The sequence below is a fragment of the Gallinula chloropus genome (genome assembly GCF_964237585.1).
Source record: "Gallinula chloropus genome assembly, chromosome: 4".
Lineage (NCBI taxonomy): Eukaryota > Metazoa > Chordata > Aves > Gruiformes > Rallidae > Gallinula > Gallinula chloropus.
In genome coordinates, this window is record NC_140088.1 from 12,058,855 (window position 1) to 12,071,625 (window position 12,771).

The 12,771-nt window shown below is 39.2% G+C and overlaps 1 protein-coding gene across 1 annotated transcript; it reads right to left on the minus strand.

Annotated features, from left to right (window-relative positions):
* Positions 1-4,545: 4,545 nt before the first annotated feature.
* On the minus strand, positions 4,546-6,726 carry ZNF770 (zinc finger protein 770; the record flags this gene model as incomplete). The annotated part of the gene is made up of 1 exon (XM_084263118.1): positions 4,546-6,726. One exon carries the CDS (start codon positions 6,724-6,726, stop codon positions 4,546-4,548), a length of 2,181 nt encoding a protein of 726 aa, XP_084119244.1.
* Between the last annotated feature and the right edge of the window lie 6,045 nt (positions 6,727-12,771).

Sequence of the window (12,771 nt, forward strand, 5' to 3'; positions counted from 1 at the left end):
GATGCCTGAGGGAATTCTTAGGAAGGTATTCTCCCTACCCAAGTACTTGCTATTATGAAGACCTAAAGCATCAAAGACAAGATGGAGTGCGCTGTGGCAAACAAGGTTGCCAAGATACTAATCCAAGGTTACTTGTAGTGTCAAAAAAAGTCATGTTTCGATCTTAAAAACTATCCTCAAATTGACTGAGACACTTGAGGTGTCTAGAGGCCTTAGGTTTCTGCTCAGTTTAGTAAGGCTGCTTTGACACTAGCGGGACTATCTCTGCTCAGATGTATCTTCACAATCCTCTTAGAAACAAAATCAAAAAGTAATTAAAGAAATCATGTGAGTTTCTGTTACTCAGCAAACTACTTTTGCAAGCACGCACTAAACATTAAAATTTATAGTCTTTTAAAAATTGCATAAATAAAATAATGCACATTTGTATATCAGGAGCATGTTTCCCATGATGATAACAGAAATTGAGTGCAGTGCATTAGCAGTAGAAATGGGAGACAGCATGTGTAGTTGGTTTCTTTAGCTTAGGAATAGAATTTTACTTTTCACACAGCAGTGGCCACATAATTCTCTATGTTCCCTGCTGTCATGATGTCAGCAAGGCCCATTCCAGTTCCACAAGTAACAAAGGAGCCACAGCAAAGCTGGGTGGCCACCATTTCCATTTGCTTTTACTATTGTATGTACCCAGACCTCTTTCTGTGGAGAATGACAGGCCAGGCAGCTTCTCTCATCCTCAGGCACCGTTTTGCATGTCATATCATGTCATGTCAGCACACGTGCCACAACCACCTCCATGAGTCTCTGTAAATCACAGGTGAGGTTTCACAGATCCGTACATACTGGGACCAGGGACACTGGAGGAGGAAAAGTTCCAGCCACAAATCCATCCGTCAGGAGTGTAGCAGAATCAAGCCCCACGATAGCATACTGCAGCCAAAAGGGCAAAGTACACAAGTTAAACAGCATTCAGAGACTTCTGCTAACACAGGGCAGCTGCATCAACACTTTCACATTAGAATGGCAGGTTTTGACCAAGGAAATGATCAGTTTTACTTGTGAGTTATTTTGTTGGCATAAGGGTGATTTCTCCTTCACTTGCATGGACTCTGAAGATTCACTTTTTTAACAGATGCTATAAAAGATGCTGTTTAAAAGCTGCTTGACAGAACTAGTCATTCTGTAAAGAAGTACAATTAATTTGCTCAACCTGGAGAAAATAAGGTATATGAAAGCATAGAAAAGTCACTTCTGTAATTTGAATTTTCCTTATGGTAACTGCCTTCAGACATACCTCATCCATAGCAATCAGGCAATAAAACTAGGCTATCAAGTTAAAACTTGCACATTAAAAATTCACAAAACCTTGTGCTAGGAATATGAACTGTAACCCCTTTGGTTATTTAGGCGATCTAGACAATTTTAACATTATTAAATGGGCCATTAGAAGCACCAAATCCATGGTCTTTACTGATTTAAGAGTCATCATCTAAGTGTTACTCAAGTGAGCTACTGTTGCAGGATTATGACTTCCTGAGTTTTACATCTACACTAGTAGACAGCCAGGAACACTAAACATTAGATCCAGCATCTCAATTTGAAGCCTCAGGTCTCATCAACTTCAATTAACTTTCTTTTGTGTCTGTCTGCCATTTGCTTCTCTAACTTTTCTTGTTGGCCCTGGGTGTAACAGTGAGACTAGATGAGACAAATTTGAGAAACCGAACACTCAGTGAGAAGCAGCAACAAAATTTTTCTGTGGTTTATGATGGCTTATTTTCCTTTTCCCTAGGCATAAATAGGAATACTTATATATATTTTGCAGGTTTTGACTTTCTGCAAACATTGCAGCAACCATAGCACAGCAATCAATTATCCACATTTTAAAGTTAGCCATAGCCACATTCCCTAGATAGAAAATTGACAAAGTGATCAGTTAGTACTGCACTTCCAGTCAATTTAGTATTGCATACTTTGCCTTTTTTAAAAAAAAAAAAAAATCACTTTCACCTTTTTCTGCTTGTTTTAAAATATTTGACCCTTCTTTTGTTCCACAGAGGGCTACCTCAAAGTTGAACCCGCACAGTTTGAGAAGTTCTGTTTGGGAGGAGCTCGGTAATAACATAAGAGGACCCACTGTTTGCCTGTTTACAATATGCTTTGGTTAAGTCTTTGCTACATGCTTTAAAAATCCACTGCCTCAGTACTGTGAGATTATTACTCTTAGCCATCAGCTCATTCTAACAAAACCACAGGCAATGTCTCTGCCACCAAAGATGCTTCAAAGATTGATGGCTTCAACTTGCCTGGAAGTGTTGGAGAAAATGACTAACATACTAATGAACACCACAAAGGGTTACTGTTAACACTGGGAAAACCATGCTAGCTCAAATCCTCAAAGGTACTTGGAGAATTTTACTGTTAACTTCAAAAGAGACAGTTCAACCTTGGATTTTTTTTTCCTCCTCTTAGAAACTGCTTTACCCCTTTCTAGCTAGTATAATCCCCCTAAAATAATGAATTTATCCTCACACAAAACTTTTTTGCTAAATGAGTAGAGCCAGATGAACAAAGTGGCCCTTACTGCCCTTCTGAAATCCCACAAAGTCCAAAGATTACATTAGTTTCCAAAGTAATCAGACAGTAACTGTTCCCATGTACGTCTCTCTTCATCTGAAAAGCAGCTTTCTGTATTACTTTCCCCTCATTTTATTCAAATTGATATTTTCAAAACATATCAAGTTTAGTTCTTGAAACGTTACTCTCCAACACTGCATTTCTTCAATGCTGTGACTCCTTAAGAAAAATATTATCTTTAAACATATTTCTATTTTATTTCTTTAACAAAAATATCTGAGACACAACCTATTGTTCTTATATGCAAAGTTATTTATTTTGGTAAGTAGTCTTAAAACGTTTCTGTATATTGAATATTACATTGTTTGAAAACTTTGGTTTGCAAAAAAAGTACACAATAAAAGTAGAATATAAATAAAATAGTTTATTACAAGTATTTTAAAGGAGCTCTACAATACACTTCCAGAACATTTTATACAGTATTCTGTCTTTCAATATGAAACAATTTACATAGGGAGAAAAAACTCTCAATATATAACTGTAGTTGTTATTAACATACTAAATTTATCTGTCATAGAAAAAATCATAATAACTACAGACTGTTTCTGGGTATCTTTCCTAATTTTATTCTCTCTGAAAATGGGAAAGAATAACACATACAAAAATAAATAAAACTTCCCCGCACACTTCATTTATACCAAATACTACAAAGCTCATGCCACAGCAAAACCTAGATATATCACTTCAAAATTTTTTTTAAAAAATAAAGAACATTTCAGTTAATAAATATGGATATATTTAAATAGTGAAAAGAATGCCATGTATCTTACAGATATGTTAATTTAGAAATAGGACTAAAAACTTCAGGATTCAAATATTCAGAAGTTGCATAACAAAGGAAAACATCCTAAAAGGTAGGGGTTTGGGTTTTATTGGGGGGAAGAGGAACAAACAAAACAAAACTTCATTCTTGTTGATAATGTATAAAGCTCCACCACATAAATCTTTTGCCAAGCCCACAGGAATAATGGCCTAAGGTTGACTTACTAGAAAATATAACTACGGATTCTGTTAATACAAGATCAGAATTATTGAATTTGAGCTAAAAGTAATTTTCAGTGTCTTATATTTAGTGTAATGAGAACATGACTTCCCTACAAAACTGCTCGTCTGAGTTACTGTCACATAACTATCAGAAAAATACTTTATTATTGTATGAATTGGCCAAAAAAGCTAGGAAAGGCAAGGGATATACATAGAAGTGGAGGAATGAAGTGATGAAATGGCTTAATTGATTATAAACCCTGCTATTTTAGCATTGTCATTTTATCCTAAAAATGGAAAAGGTCTAATTTCTCCTCTATAGATCTCCAAGCACATTACAAAGCAATTAATAGAAAAAACCTAACTGTTCCATACTGTTACATCAACATTCGTTCTAATTACTTTTTTTCTTTGCTACTTTCTACTTTTTTGCATCTTTTATCTGAAAAGAACCGTTTGGGTTTTTTAAAGTATGAAATACATAGAGCAAGCATCCTTTCTTTTCAACATACAGGGAGCTAGAAGAAAGTAAAAGAACCTTTTTTTCCTGTACTTTGGATTACCTTTGCATCGTTACTTTTCTGATAGCATTAGACAGCATAATGTCATAAAACACTGTACAGAAAAAGGTATAACTTTAAAATATACGATCCACAGACTGCTGCAGATTGTTGCAACACTATTAATACAGTCAGAATGTGTATTTATAAATTAATTTAGGAAAAGAAATGCAAAGCGCCTTTTTTGTTCTATGGGTTTTTGTTTTAAACACCTTCTCACATTCATCACAAGTTATATCAACTAGTTTCAAAGACAGTAAATTGACTCTTCAGCAGGCCATCTCCATAGCAGAAAAAGATTTTCCCCTTCATTAATTATAAGCCTTTTAAATAATTATACAGCCAATTTTTTTAATACATCATTTCATAGTGCATTATCCAGTTTTGATAAAAACAATGCATTCTCCGGTTGTTGCTCGGTGGAACTCAGCTTTAAGCTCTCTTTAAAGTGAATAAGGTGATGTTTTTTCAAATGTGGGGCCTGTCTGAAATTCTTACCACAAACTAAACATTCAAATGGCTTTTGTCCAGCATGCATTATGTAATGTCTTTCAAGCTTAGAAGGTGATTTAAAAGTTTTAAAGCAAATACTGCATTGATACAATTTGTTAACTTCACTTTTTTCAGTGCTGCCAGAAAAATCATGCCAACAGCTGTAAAAGCTCTGCTCTGTTTCCAACAATTTACTACACAAATATGGCTGCACTGTTCTACTGCTGCTGGTGTTGAGAACAAAGTCCCCTGACTCAATTTCAACTTTGATTTCAGCTGCTTGGTTTGACTGAATCAGCTCCAATTCTCGAAAGCCAGATGCCTGTGAAGGTGTCTGAGAATAACCTGAATAACCCACAGGCTGAGAAGACTTAAATTCAATGTGATCTCCCTGCTGATTGAAAAGTTTGTTCAGGTTTTCAAATTCTACCTGGCAAACAGGGCTTTTACGGGGTCTCTCTTCAGTATGGGTGAGCTGATGTCTTTTTAAGTGAGCTGACTGTCTAAATGTCTTCCCACAAACATTACAGCCAAAGGGCTTCTGTCCCGTGTGTATAAGATAGTGTCTTTGAAGTTTGGATGAAGACGGAAAGACTTTTTCACATCTGTCACATTTACACACTTTCTGTCTGTTACGTATTTTTTTAGCAGAAGCTGAAAAAGCACAGTGAAGTACTTCTGGATTATCAAAGAAACCATCATCTGATGAACCATAAAAAGAGTCGTCTTTATTATGCAGTGAATCATCTGTGTTGAAGGTGCTTTGGCCAGTGAGCATACCTTTCAAATCAATCCCGAGGTCAGGAGTTTGCGGCTGCTCTTGCCAAGGTAATGGCGGAGCAAGTGTTCTTTTCATCCGATTACTATGTGCCTTGTGCACGTCAGGCTTACTGTGGCAATCCTTGAAAGATTTAGTGGAAGCATGCTGATCAGAACGCTGATCTCTAGCTGCAAGCAGGTCAGGACTTTTAAAGTGACCCGATTTTTGCTTTTTTCTGTCAGTCAGAGAAAAATCTGTTGCCTTTCCTCCAGTATGCTTCAGCTTCATCAGGATCTTGTTTTTCATGCCGACGCTGTGGCTGCATGCTGTCATAACATTATTTGAACTTTTTCCATCTCTCGGACAGCATTTGTGCAAATTTAGAACCCGCTCTGTTTCAAAACACTTCTCACATCCTGGGCACTGAAAGGGTACAATATAAATCGAGTGTGGGTCATTCTCCTGTGACTTGTAAGCCTCAGCATTCTCAAGCCTGTCCTTCCTTCCTTCCAACAGGTGCTGTGATCTGGGATGTTTAAGCGTCTTTGCTTTGTATAAAATATTGTGAAAAGTCTTATTTCTGGCATGGAGCTGTTTGTGCTTCATGAGTTTGCTCTGTATTTTAAACCCCTTCTGACAAAAGCAGCACCGAAAAGGCCTTTCTTCTGTGTGTGTGAGCTGATGGATTTTCAAGTGTGTTGACTGTCTGAAAGATTTACCGCACAAAGAACACTTAAAAGGCTTCTGGCCAGTGTGAATAAGGAAGTGTCTTTCTAGCTTCGATCTTGATGGAAATGTCTTGCTACATGACTCACAAACGTGAGTCTTCTTTCTCCTTCTGGCCCCACGAAGATGATCTGCCTTCAGGCACTGATGCAGCATCCGCCGCTCTTCAGTTGTGAAAGATTTCCAGCACATAGAACATCGAAACACGCTGCAAGTGCCCTTGTCTTGCTCAAAAGTCACAGAGTTTTCTGTTTGCTTGGTATCATTCTTATAATTCTCATTATGAAGCTGCTGATGCTTTAAGAAAGTGATTAAATTTTTGAAGTTTCTTTGACAAACAATACATTTAAAAGGCAGATTATGGGTTAACTGATGCCTCTCCAGGTGGACTAGCTGCCTAAATGTTTTATGGCATACATGACATTCAAATGGCTTTTGACCAGTATGTATCAGGTAATGCCTAGCTAATTTTGATGGAGTTTCAAACTGTTTATAGCAAATGTCACAAATATATGGCTTTTTCTTGGGTATCCTGTCCGCTGTTACACACTGCTGAACTTTTAGCATTTTTAAAAAGCAATTACAACTTGATTACTGTTTCTTCAGATAGGTAATTCAAGTGAAATCATCAATTACACACTAAGATGAAAGGCTGTAGAAGCAGCAAATGTTCTTAGGAGAGAGAGATTCTTAAATGGCACGGGTCCCTAAAATAAGAGAGAAAGTATTATTTTAGCCTATATTAATACATAATTGCCTATGTTTGTCTCATTTTCTATATAAGAGACCAAGAGCATCTAGATTAGAATACTTCTCACTTAGCTTAAGATGCTTCCCTCAAAACAGAGCATACTACATGATGCAGGAAAAAACTAGACTACTTTCCAGAAAAAACAAGTTTAAGTCATCTGTGCAGATATTGTTTAGCCCTACATGTTACTTCCAATATACAGTTCGGCTACATTATGATATTTAGGTTATATGCAAATACAGCATATTCTTAAAAAAAAAAAAATCTACAAGAACTGTAAAAAGTTTCTCCCCTACAGCTGTAATTCCAACTCCCAGATATAATATTTATGAATGCAAGATAAAGAGAGAAGTACTAGGGATTCTTGGGCTTCCATAATAAAAATCAAATGAAAGCAGTGAGAAATAAACACTAGCAATGCATTGAAACTAAGTACAAAGATACTATTCACATTTCTGCATCTTATCAACTATATCCAGAAGAAACTGTAGCATAATTGTTTTTTCTTTATCTCCAGACGGCAAACACCAGAACCAGTCAGCAAGAACACTAGCCATAAACTATAACCAGAATGACTGTAACCTCTAAACCAAAGATGCACACAGTCTATGTCCACTATCTCACCACAGAGACAGAATATCCAAGTTGTGGTACCTAGACGTGTATACTCTGAAGTCACCATAGAGGTTGTTATCATAATTCTTTGTAACAAATATTTTAATCTAAACCAAAATCATGGCAGTTTTGATTTTCCTTGAGTTTTCAACAAATAAAAACTTGGGCAAGCAGTTGTGTCTCAGCTAAGGCCTAATGATTTGCCAACAAGAAGCAGTAACTTTGCAAGTACTTGAGTGCACGCAAAGTTATTAAAATATACATAGAATCAGCTTAAAAGGACCTCAAGCAACCAGTTAGTCCAAGCCAACTCTGAATGCCAACTCATGTCTAGACAGCCTCCAAAGTTGGTCTAACATCCCCTGAAGGAGTTTTCTTAAGCAGGGTCCCAGGTCCCACCTGTCACCTTCTCACAAAAGATTTTCCTGCACTCAGCTGAGCCCCTCTTTACTACAAAGTTACTTTAACCATCCCTTCCCTTGGAAAATAACTAGAAAGTGTTCTCAATTATAACTTTAATGTTTTCTAATTCTCTTTTCCTTTTTAGTTAACTAGGAAAATCTGTTTTTTTTTCTAAATATTGCTTTTAGGTCCACTAAAAAAAAAAAAAAACACCCCAGAAAAAGAAAGAAAGAGCTGAACAGTCTTCATCGGTCTTTTTAATTGTCTCTGGGCTAATTTCAGTTGGTCACATCCTTCCTACACTGAAGCATCTCAGATTAAGTATTCCAATTCACAAGAATAGTAAGAAAAGCAGAATATCTCTATGCTATTACCTAAATGTCCTGATAAAAAAAGGGATGGAGGGACCATATTTTAAAGCAGCAGCATAATAATCAGGACTTGTAATAGCTTTGAGATCCACAATATATTTCTGCTAACTATAATGTGAGGTTTTTTGGTACTACTGGTCACAAGTTGTATATTCTTTGTATATACCAGCAGAATAAAAATGAACTTATTTGGCGTCTCCAGAAGCCCTGCCTCTTTACAAAGAGTTAACATCCCTAGTTTTTAAAAATTTAGAAATACCTGAAAAGTCCAAAGTCATTGCAAAGAATAAAAGCCTACTGCAATTTAAGGCAATTTACAATGAGATTCAAGACACATGCACGAAAGACCGAAAATAGCTGGTAAATCAAGATTTTTCTTAGCTTAATGGAAAGAAACCTGGTCATCTGGTAGGATTGTTCCACCTCTAATAGAATATGTTCTTGTATAATTCTGGGCCTTATTTAATAAAATTTGGTTGTCAGTACACAGAGAGTTAGTTAATCTCCCTGAAATCGTTCAGGTTAGGATTTAACAATGTTATGAAGCAGTTGAGAAAGTCAACTTTTCCTTTCCTATTCTCTTTTCCTGTAGAATTTTTAAAACTCCTCAGTTTCAGTCTTTTTTTTGAAGATACAAGAAAACACAAGACTCTTAGGAGACCCCCTCGATTTTCCTCCCACTTGTCAGCACATCATGTGAAGGCAGGGAGTTTAGAGAGAGTAAGCACATGACACCAAACACTTTCTAGTCTGTGCTACCGTGAAGCTACAGACAAGTAGGATGAGAAAAGGAGAAAAGACTCTCTGCTATGCTGAAAGTTTCTGTACAGCTTAAGGCAGCCACCATTAGCAGGGAAGGAAAACCTCCTAGGAAAGAACTGTTAAGACTGATGAATTTTAGTGAGCATTCTGTCATACAGATCTAATTTACACATCAGGAAAGTGCTCAAACACTATAGTGACATGCAAAGAAAAAAAGCCCAAGACAGCTGTGGCATATTACACAAGGGATTTTGTATTTAGCTAATAATTTTTTTAAAGATTCTATCTAGTGAATGAGGAAAATGCTCTGTAGTACAAGGTGTCAAATGCAGAGTAGAGCTTCTTGCTGTGGTCTTCTTGCCTGTGAAAGGCCAAAAGCTCAGCTGAGGTAAATTTAGGGGATGCAAGGGAAGGAGAAATGAGCTAAGATGGGTATTACTCTGTGGACCAAGTATATGTTCAAATCCTATTTACTAAGGGCACATCTATTTTAGGGTGCTCTGTGCCTTGCACATCTATAGAATAAACATGCTGCTGCATGGTGACACTGCTTTTCATCTTGGTTGCAAGGCCATACAGAAAAACAGTCAGAAAACAACATAGATCATTGAAGGTCCACAAAGAACCCTATTTAGTATTATTAAAGCATTAAAAATTATGTTTATTAATATTGCAGATGACAGCAAACTGCAACAAAATTAAGAGATGATGGAAGAAAATTCTGAATTCTAATCCAGTCTCTACTAATTGGAGAAAGCTTTGTTTTTTCAAAAAGAACTCACAACCCTAACCAACCAACCAACCACCCCCTAACTAAACACAAAAAAACCAACCCAAAAAAACAACTCAAAGTGGGAAAGGAACTTTAATATGAAGAAATGTAAGATTTTCTACACAGGCAGGAATGATCAACTGGCAGGGTTGAATAATCAACTTGCTAGGCTATAATTGTGTAGAAAAGACCTGGAGTCTAAGCTGGACCAGAAGGTGTATATGACAAGAGCAAGCATGCCACCTGTAACAGGATATATACACAGAAGTAAAGCTTTGACAGCACATAAATCTTCCATACTACTCACTACTCTTCACAATTCAGCTGCAGTACTTGATATCCAGTTTTGAGTACTGCCCTTCAAATTGAGTCAAGTATATGAACTAATTGGAGTGAGTCCAGAGAAGAGGATCAAGAACGATCAGAGCTTAAATGCATAATATACAGGAAAAGATTAAAGGAACTGGGAATGTTTAAGTTAAAAAAGAGGAAGTCTGATTAGAAAGAACAATAAACCCTCCCCAACAAAACCCTCCAAACAAAACCAACCATAAGAACCAGGTTTAAAGAAAATGGAAATAAGCTGTTCCCCAGAACATTTGTAGTTGTGACTCAAAATGGATTCAAATTACAACAGAGAGGATTCAAGTACATTACTGTCCTTACAGTCGTAAAGTTTTTCTTAATGAGCATGGGGCAACTGCTCTACTTCCAACACTGGAGGTCTCCAAAGGTTTTACAAACGTATCTCAAGTTTCCACACCCCTACAGTTGTCTCTGATTCAAAAGAAACCACTTCAGAAATAAAAATTCAATGTATTTCCAAACTAGACATTGAAGGATTCTTTCACATCATTATTATCAGTATAAACCCAGACCCTTGAGATAAGCTAATGTTCATAGCTTTCCAGACACAATTACACAAAAAATAGTGTGAAGAAACTTAAGACACCTCTTGTAACATTAACTACAACACTTGACAAGTGAGAATCTAGCTGCTGATTTACGAAACACACCGCACACAACCGTGAGGAGGATCTGAGCACTGAGCCAAACCACTGCATGCTGGATTTCCTCCCCAGCTCTCCTTAGGGAAAACATCAGACGCTTGCGATGAGGGAACAAATTTCACCAAAAAACTAACCTTCACTGGTAATTACATCTAAGTTACCATAAAGCATCACAGCTTCTCAAGGCTAATATATCTCATCTATCCCACCCCATTCTCCATGTATTTTTAAAACATCTTCTGAAGCAAAAAACCGACCCAATAATGGTGAAACACAGCTGGTTTAAGATCAAACCTACGTTCTGCTGAAGGGGACTGCCACCACACCTCCCTCCCCCACAACTGGGCTAACTTAAATCCAGTAAAAAACTCAAAACCCAGCAGTGACGCGGCTCCCCCCAAGCAGACCAAGAACAGGCGCCCGGCGCCTGGGGCCGCGCCGGCCCGGTCAGCGGCCGCCTGCTCCCGGCGCGCAGTGCTACCCCCGCCCGCCGACGGAGCGGCACCGAATAGCCCGGGACCGGCACCAGCGATACCCAGGGGCTCTGCCCCGAAGCGCTGCGCTGGCGACCGGCAACACCGAGCCGAGGTCGGCCCGGTGCTATGGCGGAGCCCGCAGCGGCGCTGACCGCCGGCCGAGGAGAGAGCGGCCCGCGAAACGCTGAAACTGGGAACGCAGAAGGGAGCGACATGAAAAACAGCTACCGCACCTCCACCTTCCTCATCCCTCCCGGGGTTGCTGCCGCCTAAACTCTTCCCTCCGGATGGCACCGCGACGCCGGGAAACCCGGGCCGGAGCTTTCCGTTCCACCCGCGCAGTGCGGCCCCGCCTTCCGCCGCCGGGCTGCGGCCTGACTGGGGCTCTGGTTAGGGCCGGGCTCTAGGACGTGCCCCCGATTTTATGTCTACGGGCCCATAATGTCTTCTGTCTCTGCTGATGAAGTATTGTTATCTGCTGGTGACACGTTATTCTCTACAAGACACATTTTCTCCTTCAGCATCCTATAAATGCTAATGACCGATTCCCGGTGGTTTCGGGTTTGCAAGTGAAGTGAGCTGGCAGAGCTACCTGGTTGTGCGGTAACGCACTGCAAGGTCAAGCCCTGCGGGGAAGGGAAGGGGGGAAAGAGACATTTCCTTGGGAAGTCTAAAGACCTGCAAGAAAGTGTGCACACAAGAGTAACTGAGGTTTTGTCTCCTCTGCAGGAGAGAGGGACCAACGTACAGGAGCTCGGGTAGATCCTGCAGTAGTCAGTCCCCTTGTGAGCACAGCTGCAGTAGCCAGTCCCCTTGTGAGCATGGCTTAGCTGAGCTTATCTCAGAGGAACAAAAGGGTGAAAACTTCCAGAAAAAGGTAGAAACTGTTTACAGGTGAGTCCCACATCCAGCTCTGGGTTCCCCAACACAAGAGCACATGGAGCTGTTATAGTGGGTCCAGAGCAGAGTGACGAAAATGATGAGGGGTTCTGAAGCACAAGGAAAGGCTGAGAGACTTGAGGTTGTTCAGCCTGGAGAAGTGAAGAGTCTGGGGAGACCTTATTGTGGCCTTGCAATACTTAAAGGGGGTTTATGAGAGTCTGCCAGAGCCCATGGTAACAGAACAAGGGCAATAGTTTTAAATTGAAAGATGGTAGGTTTAGATCAGACATAAGGAAGACATATTTTATAATGAGGGTGGTGAGGCACTGGAACAGGTTGCCTAGATAAACTGTGTGTGTCCCCTCCCTGGGATGGTGCTTTGGGCAACTTGGTCTAGTGGAGCGGGGTTAGATGATCTATAAAGGTCCATACCAGCCCAAACTATTCTATGATTCTGTGATTCCACCTTGTAGGCAGAGCAAAGTTTTATCAGGTCTGCCTAGCAAGGTTTTAGCATGGGTGGCTTCTGTGAGAAGCAGCCAGAAGTTTCTCTTATGTCTGATAAAGCCAA